The 18,638-nt window shown below is 33.8% G+C and overlaps 2 protein-coding genes across 2 annotated transcripts; both read right to left on the reverse strand.

Annotated features, from left to right (window-relative positions):
* Positions 1–4,067: 4,067 nt before the first annotated feature.
* LOC116349129 lies at positions 4,068–5,826 on the reverse strand. Its single transcript, XM_031780408.1, has 5 exons — positions 5,706–5,826; positions 5,505–5,615; positions 5,042–5,437; positions 4,803–4,944; positions 4,068–4,732 (listed from the first exon to the last, which is right to left on the reverse strand). The coding sequence occupies exons 1-5, from the start codon at positions 5,748–5,750 to the stop codon at positions 4,440–4,442; spliced, it is 987 nt and encodes a 328-aa protein (XP_031636268.1). The 5' UTR covers positions 5,751–5,826; the 3' UTR covers positions 4,068–4,439.
* An 11,031-nt stretch (positions 5,827–16,857) lies between these two features.
* Positions 16,858–18,218, reverse strand: LOC116349167. The gene is made up of 8 exons (XM_031780474.1): positions 18,087–18,218; positions 17,908–18,014; positions 17,819–17,842; positions 17,615–17,749; positions 17,457–17,552; positions 17,262–17,366; positions 17,159–17,188; positions 16,858–17,088 (listed from the first exon to the last, which is right to left on the reverse strand). The coding sequence occupies exons 1-8, from the start codon at positions 18,126–18,128 to the stop codon at positions 16,980–16,982; spliced, it is 648 nt and encodes a 215-aa protein (XP_031636334.1). The 5' UTR covers positions 18,129–18,218; the 3' UTR covers positions 16,858–16,979.
* Positions 18,219–18,638: the final 420 nt, after the last annotated feature.

Here is an 18,638-nt window from a genome sequence, read left to right on the forward strand (position 1 = left end):
ATTGAGTTAGTTTTTCAATGAAAATGGAACGTAAAGTCAAAATTAAAAGTGAATATCAACAGCATGAATCGCGTATAATTTGTCTACAGCTCTTCGTGCAGGGTCCATTTTCATTTCAATTAACAAATAATTCTCGAGGGTGATTTGCGGTGGATTCTTTCACAAAAACATTTGATTAATGTTTATTTTGTATAATTTATTTCATAATTGTTTGCGCCCGAAACATAAGAGAACGACGAACACTGTTTATTAAGATAAATATATGCGGACATTCAAATTTCAACAAAATACAGCACAGTAGCAAAAATTTGCTATACAAATTGTTTGATGTACAGTGGTTCGCCGTTTGTACTCGTATCACAAATTTAAATATGCGCCAACATTGACAACGACACTGAAAAGTCGCTGCCGGTAATGGTATTGGTATCTCTCGAACAATTGATACACAATCGCACCGCACGTCATTTCGTATGTACACATTTTGCTATGGAAATAAAACTGCCAAAGATTGATCGACGCCAATAATAATTTGAAAGCGATAAGAAAACAAAAACAAATCCAATGAATTATAAAAGATGTACATGCTTGGGTGGAGCAAAGTTTTGTCGAACTGTAATATTTTGTGTCACCTTGCAGCTATTAGCACATTTTAACTTTGACATTTTGTTAGCCACATTTTGATACATTTTAAATGTGTGAATATTTCGTGAAATAATTCCCAGCAGTGGCCCTGTCGAGTGAAAATATAATTCTCTAGCTGAGACTATTTAGATAGTAATATTAGACTTTTCTCTTTAAGTTTTGACCCGATTCACCATATAGACTTGCTACAATTTTTCTACACACAGTATCCAATTGTGGGTTTTCATTCAAGTGAATGAAAATGATGAGCAGCGCACTGGCCACAAATTCCTATTAATTGTGTCAGCCCTTTTGATGTTCTTTCACGACGACAGTGAAGTTCATGTGGAGCCAACACACACACACAGAGAGAGAGAGAGTCACATACACTGCACATGCCATATAAAACTGTATACCTTTGCCAATGCTTGAGCATGGTTTACGGTTCAAGAGCTTTTTATAGAATGAACACTCGAATTTGGACTCTGATCAAGTAGTAATATATGTATATAAAAAAATTCTAGGCAAACAACATCGAACGAATTCATAAAATTGAATTGCTATTACACGAAATATTCTGAGAATTAAATGTACAGTTATTTTGGAAGATAGTGAACCAAAATGAAGAGATAGAAATCATCTGAAAAACGGATCTACCCATATCAAAGCATACGCACGTTTACAATGTTGTCAGTTTTACCACAACAAAACCGTTAAATTTGGTTATGCACCGCACACCACACAGTCGGATTGCATGTTGTACCTCCGTCTATAGTGCTATAAAACGACCATGACAAAATAAATTACTGCTGGCAAGAATAGTCTGCAATTGCTTTTTACAGCCACCACCACTACCACCACCATGGAGTTCGTCCAGTGTGCATATGCTACGGCTGGCAACAGCGCACACCAAGTACCACATTTCCAGCATTATTTCGAATGTGCCACGGTTTTTCATAATACACAAATGATGAATGGTAATGACATTCGATAAAATGAATTGGAAATGCGGTAAACGTAAAGGAAAAAGTGGTAGCTAAAGCGAAGAATACGACCACAATCACAAAACCCCAAAAATAGAATTCACTTACAATTGGTCAAAGGCTCACCAATATAATATGCACCAATATACTATTAGCAAACAACCGAAACGTCCTTATTTCAATGAAAATCAATGCACAATGCACCAGCACAAAAAAAAATCAATATACACGAATAAATCATATACACTTAGAGAAGCATAAAAATGTTTGGCCATTTTCGATTTTTCTTTTTGGCACACCAATCGTACAACCTAGTGCGGTCTACTGAAATATATCGTAAGATATTTTGGAGTTTTTTTTGGTTACATTTAGTTTTCATTTGGACTTGAGTTCTATTGATCGTTTTTAATGAAAAATTGACACTTCAATATTCTCATTTAGAAAACTTTCCTCTATCGGAAAAAGGATGCAGCTCATCTATTTTGAGGTTTGGGTACTACAAAATGTAGACATAATATTCGATATTTTGGGATTTGCCTTCAAGTAGCACATTTGTTATTCAAATTTATTCTCGATAACGTTTCGTTGAAATGACCGTTGACTCAGTGTATAGAACTTTTCACACATCATAAACATTCCGAAGCTCGGTATCGAGAACAAAATTGCGTTACACACGTGTGTGTCTTGTGTTGGAGTCTCCATGGAATGTGTGTTTTTGAATTTCGGTGTTCGCTTCATTTTGCATATGAAAAATGGCCGAATTCCAATTTTAACGATTTCGTTTTCAACCGATGAAATTGGTTTTTGGCTTTTTCTACGGCGCTCAAGAAAACAGTATTTGTATACACGGTATTGTATATGTGTTGTGCTATATTGTGTACTTGCAGAGACTCTTCAACAGAAAAAGCGAGCGAGCGAGAGAGCGCGAGTATGTGAAAAATGAGTTCTGTTCATAAAAAATGACTGGTTGTCTTTTTGATGAAATGAGCTTATTGACAGCACCAAACAAAACGAATTGGTTGTGGCTTTTTTTTAAATGGAATTTAAGACGATCCATACGTATTCGGATGGTATACCCAACAAAAACGCAAATGAAATTTCTCGTAAAATTGAGTATTGCAAAAAAGACGAACGTAACAAATATTTTGCATGGTTTCAAAATATCCGGTTTCATTTTGGCATTTGCTCCATGACCTTCGCCAACAACATTATTCTTGCATATGCTCTCTGATACCGTACTCCATTTTCCGTTCAATGAGTGGAATGAAAATCAATTTCGTTGCGGCTAAATTTGATGAGTTTCGACTTTTCCACTGTGAGTTACCATGCACGGTCAGTTCAATAGAAGAAACATTTTTAACTAAAATCTCTCAGCTAATCGGTATTAGTGGTTGTGTTTGTCAACAAAAAAAATTATGCTCGGACCAAAACTTTTACGGAAACTTGCATGTTCAGACTAATATTTACATATGGTTTTATTACAAAGTTTTCTTGTTTGCATCAAAAACTTTATGTTTTTCCATGCATCTCCGATTTTAAATTTCCATTTTGCTTCGTTCATAATTTTTCGGAAATGAACATTTTCCGCATTTAAAGTGATAATGTTTATCTTTGCACATTTGCACATCAGATTATGTTGGCAAATTAAGACTTTTTCGTTTTTCGAAATGGATTAGTTTATTTTTTAAAGTAACTTAACTTTATCACATGATAAGATGTGGACTATCATTTTCACATATTTTGTATGCAGACTCATTTCGATTCATTTTTTGTGTGCTCGCTCTACTTTTCCCCAAATGTTCTCATTGGACCGATGGAGTTATTTAACATTTTCTGCCTACATGCCGTTAAGTGATGTCGACAAAAAACCGGCTTACGATCGAAAACCAATCCATGAAAAAAAATGATATTAGCTGTTTTGGGATGCGAATATATTAGATGTCAGACATGGAATGCGAATTGCGTATTTCATACCAAAATAGATTTTTTTTCTCCCACCCTCATGGATCGCCAACTCAATTCTCTTTGATCGTAAAAGATCTGTGGTATTTTTGTTTTTCGCATCAAATGGTAAATGCTTCTTTTTTTAAGTAAACCACGACCCATTTTATCATTATCATCACTTCAAAGAACGTACTCACTGAGAGCATAAAATACACTTCAAAGTGTCGGAACACAGCTGAGCTTAAGTGGCGCTTTGAAATCGAAACGAGAGCAAGAAAAATACAAATTGACAATGGATGAACAGATTTTTTTTTTCGAAACATTTCCACGTCTCTAGACACCAATGTATGGAATTGAAATCATATACGAAATTGCGATGCATAAACACATATACAAATGTAAACGAAGACGTTTCAGTCGGCTAGTAATTCAATCTCATTGACTTTTGCCATGGCGAATTCCCTGGGCCGTATATCGAACAACTGAAAATAATCACTGCGAAAAAGAAAACTCTTTTTATTTTATTTTTTGTTCGACATTTCATTTTTATTTCTTTTGTGAATTTATTATCAGAACGAGTTGTGATTTGGGAAATGTAAATCCTAGTGTAAATCTCTAACTATATCTTTCTAACCAAGATCAAAAGTTCCATTTTGTAAAAATCGTATAAAAATATTTGCATATGAATTTTTTTTTTGGGTGCAAAACAACTTTTCGGCACCAAAATCAATTGTATTGTTCGTGCGTATTAGTAAAACAAATGCTGCTTATACTCCATGTAGCTTGAATGAGGTTTGGTTTGTGTTTATGTTTATTTTCGTGGGTTTGATAATTTTCGTTGATTTTTCCATTGTCTTCACAACACGACGATGATGTGCAAGGGTTTTTTGTTCAATTACCGTTTATTTGATCATTGTATTCCCCATTGAAATGCATTCCATTCGGTAGGAATGAGCCGTCGGGAATAAAATTCGGTGGCGGTGCGACAAAATAAGGTTGAACATATCTTGATTCTTCTCTATTCATATCTTGTGCCGGTATTTGTTCAACTTTCGCATTGGTTTGTTTACTTTCATTTTCAGTGGCTTCGGATTTTTGTTCCGGTGCAGCGTTTGTCGTTGGCAAGGAGATTGTAGTTGCTGGAGGAGCCAATGTTGTTTCGGGTGGAACCGTTTTGTTTGTTGCTGTTTAAAAAAATTGACAAATATGTGTATAAAGAACGGGTTGTAATTCATTGTGATAGAGCTCTCTTACTTGGTGCCAATGCATTTTGTGGGTGCATTTCATTATTCACTAGACTACTTATGTTGATTGCCGTATTATTTCCGGACCAATTTTGCGTTGCGTTTTGTTGATCCGATGTTGCGTTGGCTGCGTTGACTGGCTTTGTATTGGCCTTTTTTTCGTCGGATATTATCAATTTTGAAGATTGACATGGTTAATATTCACGTTTGAGAAAATCACTTGTGAGAATAAATATTTTATTTACCTACTTGTTGAGATGATGAATGATGATATTGTGGCCATGGTTTTGTGTCAACTCGACGATATGCCGGCGAATAATATGGATTGCGATACGGTGATTGCTGATTGTAACCATAGAAGGCATTGTTTGCATTGTAACCATTGTACGGTGCATAATAGTATGGTTGTTGATATGCGGATGGTGGATAATAGCTTGGTCCAAATTGTGCTGCAGGATATTGTCGATAGGCATTTCTATTGTATACCGAACGATTTGGATCTTGTTGCTGTGGGCGTACTTGGCCAGAGATGGGATTTGATGAATATTCGGGCTCCAAACCGCCGCTTCCCATTGGTACAACAGTGATTTCAAATGGCACCAATAACTTCATCTTTCCTTTTCGGTATGCATACACTGTTGCTTGCTATTCAAATTTAAAAATAAAAATTACCATCCACTACCTCATTGGAATTTATTTAATTTTTTTTTACCAATGGATGTTCAATGGACACTCCACCAATCGGTGCAACCGGACTCGATGATCGTGTTTGAACGTTTATTGGTTGACTTAGTGCAACGACTTCATATTGATTTTCAGCTAGCTAAATGTTTAAATTGATAAAATACAAAACTATTTCACTTTTCTTCGAAAAAATATGTTTTCTTGGTCACAAAATGCTGATAAAAATTACCTGAAATGTTATCACTAACGCAACTATAATAAATAATTTTGCCATTTTTAAATTGAAAACAAAAAAATCCACTTGCTCAACCGTTTTGTCACTTGGTTTGCCAAACTTATCTAAATCCAAGTGCAAGACGGTTACTCTCTTTTATACAGACGATTGACGAAAAGAAAATGTATGTTTTTTATGTATCAAGATTTTTTTATTCTTATTCACATGTCAGAATAATTAAAAGTGAGCAAATACAAATTGTTTTGCATAATGTTTTAATTGAATCATTTTAGATGAAAACGTGGTACTATGAATTTAAATTTCTCTTGACTTTCATCCCAGCTTGAATACACAACAATTACTGTTATTGTTCTAATTAAAGTTGAATCATCTATTCGACTCAATGTGACTGACGATGAATTTAGGTCGATCGAACGAAAATAAAAAGCAAAATAACGGAACAAACATTTGTATCTACTTTGTTTGAGCTTACGCGAATTAGCACACGCATTGCAAACATTAATTGACTATCTTTATTGTTTTTAAAATAAAATTATTGACTCAATGTTCGCATCGTGTTCACGGTAATACATAAAATAAACAGATTTCGTGTGAAGACAGTGACTCATATACAGACGATTTAATTTTGTTTCGGTCGACATATTTTCTTCAACCAGAACTTTCGATTTCGCAATGCATTTTACTGAAAAAGGAGAACATCTTATTCATCGTCATCATCATCGTCAAATTGTGTATTTAACGTAATTTTATGCTAGTTAAATATTCGAATGGCTTTTTAAAGTGTTGAATAAATGTGTACTTTGCAACCAGATGCCCCAGAACTAACCGTTACAACAACAATACGCCGTGTGTATGTGTGTTAAACATCGTTTGGGAATGATGTTACTCAAAAAGTTTGCCATCATTCTGATGAAAATGTATACACACTGTCAAATGGAAATGTGCTGATGACGATGATGATGTAGCAAATGAAACTGAAATTGAATTAGCTACATAGAAACTATTTTATCGAACTTGTAATTCACGATAACGCACATCATGTGCACCGCGTTCACAATTTGCGTCCGACTAATACAAATTTGCTGTTTTGCACAAACCTAATTGCATCTGGACTCATATTAATAACAATCATGATAACTTTTAGTTTAATTTGAAATAGATTACTTCAAAAAGGAATTAATTTGAAACTACATTTTGAAAACTTGCTCCGTTTTCTTGCCAATGATCAAATTGCATGGCCATTCTTTTTAATTTCTATCTCTTTCTATACCTATATCTCACTTACACCCCTATTCAGACAGACGCATCCACTTTGATGCAATTACACCTAGTTTTCATTTACATTGGCACGCAAAGTTCGAAAGTGAATGAAAACTTTCGATTTTTTTTGTGTCCATTTCAATTCACCTTAGTTTTGTGTGAGCAAACATCTGCTGCTGAAGTTGAAAACTTATCTTAATCGCCGACGAAACGATATTTTATAATATTCCATGAAACGAAAAGTTTTAAATGAAAAAAAAGAGAAAAGAATTCAATATCAACTGAATTAATTTGCACGTTAGAAAAGAAATGGCAGTGAATGGCCCAAATGAGTAGTTTTCATGCTTGGCGCTTTCCTTCACTTCGAATTAAACATTGTGAAAAGAGTTGCACGTGGAGCACTTGAACCGTTTCGGGATGGCATATAAAACAGATGTTTCTCGCAACATTCTCTCTTTTCATTTAGTTGTGAATTTATTAATTGATGGTCAAATAGAAATGATTGCAAAATTGGTACAAAAACAAACAGGCCTCTAAAATTACCCATTTTCAAATTGGATGCTCTTTTGAAGGATCTTTCTTCTGCGAAATATGGTTCATAGTTTCGTGTTACATTCCATAGTTTCCACGAAATCAATTATTTTATGTGTTTACTTTGCCAAATTTAATTTCGTCCTAAGTTCTCAGTAATAATCATAGCAATCCAAATGAAAAATATTTGGTTTCGAGCGTTAATTTTTGTATATACATTTCCGTAAGCTGTCATTTGCATTAAATCTGGTGTTTAATGAAATTTATTCGTCAAATGCGTTGGCTTGGAAAATGATTCGATTCGCAACAAACGAAAGAGAAAAAAAAAACATTTCAACATTTATTTATTTTTCCATTGCCAAGGCATAGGAAATAATTTCATGAAATCTGTCATTTACATTTTAATTACACAGCATCGCAAGGCAATAGCAGTCATACGTTGCACCACAATACTTCTATAAGTTGTGCGTAAAACTTTTCTTTTAATATAACGTCGTCGTACTGGCAAACATTTTCATCAAAGACAAACGTTTCAGTGCTAAACGGTTATTCACTCTTTTAAAATATTCATGCGTTAAGTAATGAAAAAAGTGACGACAATACAAAGGAAATACTCGATTCAAAGCAGGGCCTCATCGTCATGGCGGCAATGATTTGTTTGGAGAATCACACACAAAAATCTCGCAAAACTTTATTTTCGTACGAGAAGGCGTTGTCTAATTAGAGATACACTCACAAACAAAATAAATTCGAATGAATTAAATGTATGATTTACATTGAAATGGGAATTTCTCGTCGGCATTCCATGGAAGCAATGAAAAATTAATTTTCAAAATTTCATTCTTTTAATTGGAATAATCCGAAATTCAAATCCCAAACTAAACTTAATCCCCATGTCAATGTCTTCATGATGATGGTTGCCGTTTTTATTTTCATTCAATTGTGGCTGTGTTGTTTCGGCACTACACACATCCAATGAAATCTTTTGTTGAAGAAAATACATATACATCTGTTGCCAATGTACCCAGACCATTCGAATGATTCTCAAGAAAAGTTTTTGTTTTCGCTCACATTTTGAATGAATATTTAATACAACGCTTTTTATTATAACAGTGAAGAGAAAACAATTTTGTTGAGCAAAGAAATGAGACCTTTGTATTGAAAAGACATTTTTTTATGGTAGGGAGGAATGGGAACTTGCTTACAAATTTCGGGTCATCGCACCATATCATTTTTCAAACATGAAAATTTCATTACAGTTAGAAATTTCTCCCTTCCTCTTTCACTCTCTCTCCCTCATCAACCAACGCAACATATTTCGCAGCAAGGATTTCGGAATCATGATTTAGCCAAAAGTGAAAAAACAAAGTTATTTGTTCACGAAATTAATTCAGATGAAAGTTCTCATAATAAGGATATGTAAATTAACTTTAAAACATGTGATGTAAAGGAAGCATTTGTTCATTCAAAATTAGCTCCTTTTCAGTGGAACAACATTGCGACGCATTCATCATGACGATAAACAGAATCAAAAGAGAAAAAAACATTTTAAAATGATTTATTTATACCGTCGCAATAATCTAGGTAGAAAATGTTATGAAAACGTTTAAAACTGCATTTAAAGTAGCTTTTATAGTTTGATAAGAGTGAATTATTAAGTTCTATGGTAAATTCAAAAAGGCTACTTTCAACCAAATCGGATTAACATTTACATTCTGCGAGTATCACATGTTTCGTTGAATAAAAACAGAAAAACGGTAAAATATTTTTATATAAAACATAAGTTAATTTAAATGTATATACAAAATATGTATCCCTTTATCTCTCTTCTATTCAAAGCCATCGCATAGAATGCCGTACAGAAAAAAAGCAATCAAAAGTAAAGTGTGAATGAAAAACATATCAAAGTATCGTCAGTTTTTTGTGCAAAAATCAAAAGAAATATCTCAATTCTATGGCAGTATATCTGATATTCATTTCATGGAAATAAATGTAATAGATTTAACCCTTTTGGTCCTCATTCATTCATTCGTCCATTCTTCTGTCCGTGCGACCTTCTGTTCTTCTTAGTTAGTTGTTGAATCATTGTTCGAAGAGTTTCAAAAATTATAACAGCTACAATATATTTTAGTTAGCAAAGGGTTAAGTTTTAGATAAAGAAAAATGTTTTAACCTAGTTTACCCCGCTTTCTCCCCTGAGTTCGGTAAATTTAAAGTCTATTGAAAAAGGCAAAAAATGGTAAAGAAATTCGTGCCAATTTGACTTGAATTACGTCGGCAATGAAATAATTCTCACAAATATAGACTAATATTTGAATGTTCATTATAATTTTTGGGATGAAGCAATTCAAGAGCAAGATCATAAATTGAAATTTCATAAATGTAAAGACCACTGGGTCGGTCAAATACATAGCCTATTGCTATCAACCACTTAGAGTTCATTTCATTGCGAATGAGTTGGCATAGTGTTCAGCAAACATTGAAGTTGATGATGTTGGTCATGGAAGTCGGAAATGAAAGTCGGATAAGTTTTATTGCGGTTAAAATTAAACAATATTCGGTAAATTTACATAATATGATGATAATAATTAAACATACATTCTCCAAACTATTTAACTTTATGCCACTTTTTGTCAGCAAATGTCGGAAAATAAAAAAAAACTTTTATTTTACCTCGAAGCGGTCGAGAAACGATAACTTGAATGTATTCAATGCGGCAATATTCAGTACTTAACTTCATTTTGGATTCGACATCAAATGTAAAATAAAAAACCGAAGGAAAACTTTCAGCCATGTGATGAGGCGGCAGCAGAGAAGATTACAAAAACCGCATATAAATTGAAGCATGCTGCAAACCGATTTAACCATTATAAACGTGAACTGGTTAGAGTTTCAAGTTATATGTTTTTCCTCGCTGCAAATAAATGTTAATTTGTTCCCTTTTTTTACTTTACTGAGTGAGACAGAGACTGTGTTATATGTACTTGTTCGCCCAACTGTATTTTTGGGGTTATGAGTTCTATAATAATTATCAAATGAGATTTTCATGCAATAAAATCATTTTACAGCCAGTGTGTATGTGTGCTCGGATTACCCGAGCGATAGTGTGCGAAGATTATCTGTAAATCCAACTGCATTGGCAGCCAAACCACATCAAGGATGCCACAGAAAATTTTCCAAATAAAATGAATAATAAAATATTCGCATAAGCGTGTTTAGTGTTTGCGCGACGAGCAAGAGATGCGGAAATCATTTGCTTGGTACCAGATGTACGATATGAATACACGAGAAGTTTGTACACAAACACACAAAAACCGATTATACACTATCGAATATGGTTAAGAGAACATATCTATAAATGCCGACACATTCGTCGAAGTTTATTCATTCATCGTCGCACATCCGATCGGCATCGACATCAAGATATATTCACATTTTATACATTTAAAAGCACTGAATTTTGCAGCCAAATAAAACAACGCATAAATTTGTTTTGTTCAGTCAGCGGCTGTCGGTCGATGTGACTTTAACTTCATTTATGATTTATATGTATGGTGTATGGTATGGTATGGTGGGAATCTCTTTAAAGTATACACATATTACTCATACATATTTTCCGCGTTCTTAAAGATGATACTTTGCGGCACGTTGACACAACGTATTGTTTTCAGCACCCATGATTTTTCCCCCGTTCTCTACAGATAGAGAAACGAAGAGTTGTGTTTATTGCGAAAAATTTAGTGACGACCAACTTATTTTTCAACATGTCTGTTAAGTTTTTATCTGTGTGCATTTTCTTTCGGTGAAGTTTTATTGCGACCTCCAATAAAAAAAGAGAGAGATGCACGTGTTGAGAAAATGCCAACAATATACATTTCCATGCAACGCTATGCGCTATGAAATTATTGTAATCGCCACAAAAGGCCCCAAAAATCACTTTTGTGATGACTTCAATGCACTGACTACGACAATAGAACATTGCGACAACAGTTTTGAATCTTAACAAATTTAATAAATCAATTTGGACACATACACGCGTTATCCGTAGGTGTTGATGTGTGATGAAACCGTCACAAAGTGTGGAAAAGTTAATCTTATGAATATAAAATCCAAGATTTTTTTATTTTCTCTTATTTTGTTCGTTTTCTCACGCTTCTTCTTCTCCATTTATGTTATTTTCTCTGTTTCATTGTGTCAGTGAAATCAAAAATGAAAGCGAATTCTTTTGCAAGGCATCGCTTGGCCACAAATACCAACGCAAAAGAATTCAATTCAATTCTCGTTCTTCGTTCAATTCTTTTCAATCTTTTGGCTCGAACTTTTATTGTTTGAAGGTGAAAATTCTTCGCAATACTTTACGATTTGAAAGTGACAGTGGCGAATGAAAGTAACATTAAAACTTTTTATTTCTTTACCCCTTTTCCTGTATAAGTGTTTTGGTGTGAAATGGAAAAACTGCATCGAAGAAAGATGCTGTACATCTACTTATCTGACATTTGAGACATTTGCGAGAGAGAGAGAGAGAGAGAGAGAGAGAAAGAGAAAGATAGCGAGAGTGCGCGCTAATCGTTCTGTTCCTGTGTGAAGTCAAATAAACGAGATTTGCGGTTTGTTTGGTGAAAAGTTGAAACCGATACTATAAAGCACGAGATGCAAACGGATCTGATTCGCCAATTTCTGTAATTTACCCAAAAGCTGTCATAAATCTTCCGCAATATATCCCATTGAATTAGGTTTTAAAACCTTCTCAAATGCCCCCAATAAACATTATTCGAATTAAATTGATGTCTTTTTTATCCTAGGTGGAAACAACGCTGCTTTATCGATTTGTTATTTGAACCTAATCATTTAGGTAGAGCCTCCAAACATCAACAACAACAATAACTGAGTATCAATGTTACTCAAATTATCGCACACTTTGATGTAATTATTATTGTAATTAGATTTCTCATTGTTACAATGTAAATTGATTGGATGAGACCATTGAGAGTGGATTTATCCAGAATACTTGAGAATGAATGCTCACAATTGTTAGCAAAGTGATTCACATTGGAGTGTGCGTGGCATGTTGAGTGAAGTGATTTGGCAACAAATATTCTCCAAATTTTATCGCACAACACTACAAAACCCACGCTCTTGTTTGATGAAATTCAACTTGAAAGACACAATCAGTGATTCAATTGGATTTTGAATGGTTAACGGTCTAATGAAATATACAATTAATAACAATTGAGCTTATATATTTCATGAATTTTCTGGGCAAAGCGTGAACTTTAGTTGACATCGTGTTGATGATATGCCGGTGACAGTGATGGAATTAGTGAAATTCGATATTATATTGTAGCCACATCGAGAGAAAAGCACCTGAATTCAAGGGAAATTGTGTAAGAGTGCTCAAATACATTCAAGCGAATGATGTTCTCCACTAAGCGACTAACTTTCTCTCGAAACTCTCTTGATTTGTGTGAGTGTGTGTGTGTGTGTGTGTGTGTGTATTTAAGTGAATTCAAGTTTTTGATTTTCAACTATTCAAGCTAGTTCCTTCTCCTCTGCTTATCGTACTCTCGGAGAATGCCAAATCACAATGCCGACACTGATTGGATTGACATAACTCGCACATATGTAGTTTATATAAATCGCATTTCATGTCACTTTCAATGGATTTGGTTTAAGTCGGCAAAATTAAATGCCACTAAAACTTTGATCGAAATGAGAAAAAGATGCAATAAAAATGGAGTCATGAATGCAATAAACACCTACTTCACCATCACCATACCATACACAAGTACATTCTTTTCTCTGAAAAGAAAAAAAAATTCGGTTTTAAGCATATCAGTGTTGTGTGTTCACTTGCAACCACAATGGCGTGTCATTTGTGTGTGTGTTTGTGTGTTGAAGCATGCCTGCTGTGAATCGAAAGGAATTTTAATTTAGCATCGGAACGACAAAAGGATGCGATTATCATGGTAAAGGTAAAGTCAAACTACACCCATAGACATTATTCATGAATTTTGACGTTCAATCCAATCAAAGACACACACACACACGACAGATGATTCGGTATAGTTGGCATAAGTCTACCTCATCTATTCTTTCTTTCTTATTATTCTTGTTTAACTTTGAACATTTGCCATTCACCTCCGTGTCACCTATGCATTGTCGATGCGTCAACTACTTCATATACACACACCGTTCGCCGCTCGAGTCGCCTATTTTTCATTTCGTGTCACAACTTGTAATAATGGCATGTTCTCAAATATATACGTATTTGTGTTTGTATGATGGTTCATTTTAAATTCAAATACAACCGTTCACTTGGAAAATGACTCGAAATCGATTTATGTGCTTTGCATTTTAGTGCGGGAGTGTGTGTATGTATGTATGCGCGAGTAGTTCGTGAAGTATGTCGTTGATTTCTTTTATTCATGTCCGCATAAGATTGCTGTAAATGCTTTATGCTCAATTTATGAGTGTATTTTTCGCAATTTTTTTCGCTTCGAGACGGTGGATGCTTGATCCATTTGACAATGTTCACATTTGTTTGTTTGTCACAAAACAGCTTTTTCATTTATGCCATATTCGGTTGGTGTTCGATCTATTTGAAAATCGTTATTGACTATTGTCGGTTATTTTTCTTCTTCTTCACGATAATAATTTTAATGTTGATCAATTTACATTCGGTTCATGTTTGCAATGCTAAAGACCACCAAATAGCAAAACAACCTATATTCCAATATGTTTGCATTAAAATTTTCTCGCTTACATTCTTCCAGTGTGCAGTATTGTGAAATTTGCGGCTAAAAGAAGTTATACGAGTATCCTATTGCCACTTATGTTCAACCAACAGATGTAAATTTGAAGCCTTAACATAACGGAAGAACCGACATCACATTTTATAGCCATATCAAGTATAACACATTCACAACACATGTTGCCGATTTTCTTCACTATAAATCCCAGATTTTTTTCCCTCTTTGTGGCAATAATCAAAACGTATTTTCCTGTTTCGGAAAATGGTTTCCCAATTTGAATTGGATCAATCCGAATGACATCACATGTTTATGTTCATTGCATGTTAAGCCAATCACTCGAGATCGAGCGAAAATGAAAGTGTGTGTGTGTGTGTGTGTGAAAGAGAGAGAGAGAGAGAGAGAGAGAAATGGGAGAGCAGATAAGAAGAAACAAGAGGCACAGGTAAATACAGACAAATCAACACCCAAATTGTAGTACAGAAAAATGTAATTTTTGAAGCAATAAAAATGGTCCTTTCCATGTTGGTCACAATATTTGCTACGAAAACAGGTGATAGGTAACACTGATTGAAAAATATAAAAATGGAAAAAAGGCCTATCATACATCTTAGGCGAAAGAATAACGAAATTCAATTTATAAATAAATTGAATTTATCGAATTTTGAATGAAACAATCAACATATTTTTTTGCTTGCAATTTTCAAACAAATTGAGTGATTAAATCGGTTCCGGAGTAATTAGATCTAATTGTTTTATTATTATTATAATATTTATCAGTTGCTTTACAAATGTGTCTCCTTAAGGATCAGAAAAATAATGTTTTTTAAAAATAAGATAATCAAAAACAAAAGAAAATATTACAGAGTGTCTTTGGATAGAAATCGAAAGTTATAGACCAAAATTCAAACGTAATAAATTATAATATACAGGGTGCGCCATAATAACTGTCCCTTTTATTTCTAGCCAAAAAACACAGAAATTTGAATCAAATCGAGATATAATTTTATTCGATATAAGAATGAGGTATAGAGATTATGATTCAGCCTTTGACTTTAATTCTTCCCCCCTTTTCTCGGATTAACAAACGCAAACGTTTCGAAAACGATTGACACGCGGCACGCACCATATCAATGGGAATTTCGTTCCAAATTTTTATTATTTTCTTTTTGAATGCATCCAAAGTGGTTCGTTTCGTAATTTTCAGATCATTGAGCTTCGACGACATGTATCCTCAAGCAAAAAAATCGAGCGGGTTCAAGTCAGGAGACGATGGCGGCCATGAGTCTCTGTCAATGAAATCAGGCAAATTCGTGCGTAGCCATTATTGTGTCGTATTTGCACGATGTGCGGGTGAACCATCTTGTTGAAATACCCATGGTTCACCTCTGAATAGTCTTTGAGACCGTGGCAATAAGTTTTTACGCAATATTTCTCGAATATATACTCTGGCATTGATTTTTACGCCTTCTTCGACGAAAACCAGTGGAAATTTGTGGTCGGCCGACATGGCGGCTCAAACCATCAATTGTGGAACATTTTGAAATCGTTCGATGGTTTTTTCATCTTCGGGAATATCAAGGATTGATGTTGCGTACACACGATCATTTTGCGAATTGAGGCTTGGCTGTAAAAGGAACAATTTTTCATCTGAAAAAACAATGTTTGAGTTTGCGTGCCGGCGCAACAACTCTTTGCATCTTTGCTTTCTGGCTTGTTTATTTTTGATTGTGAGACCATGTCGTCGACATTTTTTGAATGGATTCATATTCAGGTCTTCTGCCAAAACTCGTTGCATTGAAGTTTCACTGATTTTGTGCTCATGAGCCAACTTTCGTCCACTTCTTCGAGGTTCTCGGCGAATTTTCTCTCTCACTCGTTTGATGAGATTTTTGGTACGAACAGATCTTTTTCGTCCAGTTTTCTTTAATATATCAACGCTGCTCCGTTCTTTGTATCGTTTTATTGTGCGCTTTACAAATTTCAAGTTGATATTTTCATTTTGTAGCTGTCGAAAAATATCAATTTGTCTCAAGCCCCGTTTGTGCAAATTTAGTACCAGTTGACGTTTCACATCCATTCTTATCGCAAGCTATACAGACACTGTACATAAATGCGCAGTATCGTTAGAGTTAGAGTAAACACCAATAAACATAAGGGTAAACGACATAGTGAATCGCAAGACATTTGAGTATTAAAACAAACGATTGAAAAAAAGGGACAGTTATTATGACGCACCCTGTATAATAATAACAAGTACACCGAACTTTTCGTGGCCAATTCTTCGAAAAAAAAAAAAATTCTTTGTACATTTCGGAAAAAATGTTGTACAAAAAAGTACAGATGACGAGGTCGCGAAATTTTGAGTACTGAGCCAATAAATTCGATGGAATTATTTCATTTGATAATTTTTCAAATTTTACGATCCACATTTTTGTATCAGCAAAGACTATCAAACGATATTTTTCGTCTATATTTCACTGAATTTGATGTATTCTCCGGCAATATTCACAAAAAATAAAACCACAATTGTCATATAAATTATTCCAATTTATGATGTCTGTTATGAAATTGTTATGAAATTCTATTGAAATTATAAAACAAAGTTTGTTTATGATATTTAAGTCAACTTTATTTATTTGACGCGAATACAATTTATACATAGATATCGCATCAGATATTTCAGAATTGTTTACGACTTGCGTATTCAATCAAGAGAGTACAGTCATCACTTTATAAGTGCTCGCATGAATTGAAAACAATCATTAGATGTTTGACCGTCCTCTTGTTCTATGATAAAATGACGTAGTGCTGCTTCTTCACGGCTCACTTCGAATCTGCGAAGAAAATGTAAAAAATATGGATCATCATTGTCCATTTTAAATCAATAAATATGAATGTTCGTACGGTCCCATAATTTCTTCAATAGCATCTTCCCTATAATGAATATATTTTTTAAAATTTGTATCATCTATTTAGAAACTAGCATTCACAAGTTGTTCATACTCACACTCCATCGCGTTTTGTAGCAAGAAGGCAAACGCATTTAATGGGGTCTGTTTTGAATAAATCCCTTAACATCGATTTTGCGAGATTGTTATCCTCTCCTATTAGTCTGTCATTTTTTTCAAAATATTGATATAAATTCATCAATTGTGAGCTTTATTGATTAACGTGCTGTTGCGGACTTTATTAATTCTATTACCTCTTCCTATATGTGGCATAGATTTCTTTCGTAGCCTCTACTAAAGTTTCGTATGCTAGTACTTGATCTGGTTGTTTTTGAGGTTGCTGTTCTTTTCTGTTTATAACATTTTTATACCAAATTAAAGTTCGAAGTCAAAATGCATCAATTTTTCTTACTTTTTTTTATATATAGCACCACATAGGCTTTTGAATTCATTGCTCGCAGATCCAAGAGCTTTCAGAGACGGACGATTGAATATGGTTTTAGCAAAGGCATCCTTGGTTTTTCTATCTGAAGCAAAAGTCTTCAACCTTTGCGATAAATGATTTCATTAATAAATGGACTATTTGTAACATTTTTTTTTTTAAATATACACTCACTTGTTATGAAATTGATCAAAATATCTGAAAAATAATAATATCGTTTATAATTTGACTATGATAAATATGTGCGTTTGGTATCTACTAACTCTTTATTAGTGAATTTTGCTTTCATTATATCGTCATAGCTCAGTTTAACTTCAGGAGGTGGGGGGCGAGTTGAGAGTTTTGGAGCGGCACTGACATAAACGGCTACCTATAATTGTAAAAGTTATAAAATTCTATAGGTAATGAAATCGAAGAGTAAATTAAATAAATTTTAATTTACAATGGCTACAGCCAGCACAAAACTTATCGCGACACAATTCATTTTTCACTTGTTGTACCAACAACAGATCGGAATATTACTGATAATATTCATAACGAGAAGGTGTCTTATATCGCCTCAGGTGGTGTATTTTTCTACAGACAGGCTGGCCAAAAAATGAAGGTATGAGATAAAAAAACAAGTATAAGGTATGGAATTTATGCAAAATTTAAAATTCCAGTTAATAATTGATAAAGTTTAACCAAAATCAGTTATATCATTCAAAATTATAAGAAATTCTTCATTTATCTTCTTATTCATTATTCAAGGGACTAATAACGTGAGTCGTTGACAACATTTCTTAATCTGCCGGAATTTATATTAAATGGGAATTTATTTTTCTTACTAATTGTCATATGGATAAATTAGAAATAAATAAAATTGATGAATTCTATTTAGAATGAAAAATTTATACATTTGTTTAAACATTTCCTATTTTAAAATTCATTTCGTCTTTCGTCTTTTTTTTACAGAATATATGTTCAAAATTCAAAATAATAAATAATTTTCAAA

Source organism: Contarinia nasturtii, unplaced genomic scaffold (assembly GCF_009176525.2).
Source record: "Contarinia nasturtii isolate CC-2019 unplaced genomic scaffold, AAFC_CNas_1.1 Cnas_scaffold_2806, whole genome shotgun sequence".
NCBI lineage: Eukaryota > Metazoa > Arthropoda > Insecta > Diptera > Cecidomyiidae > Contarinia > Contarinia nasturtii.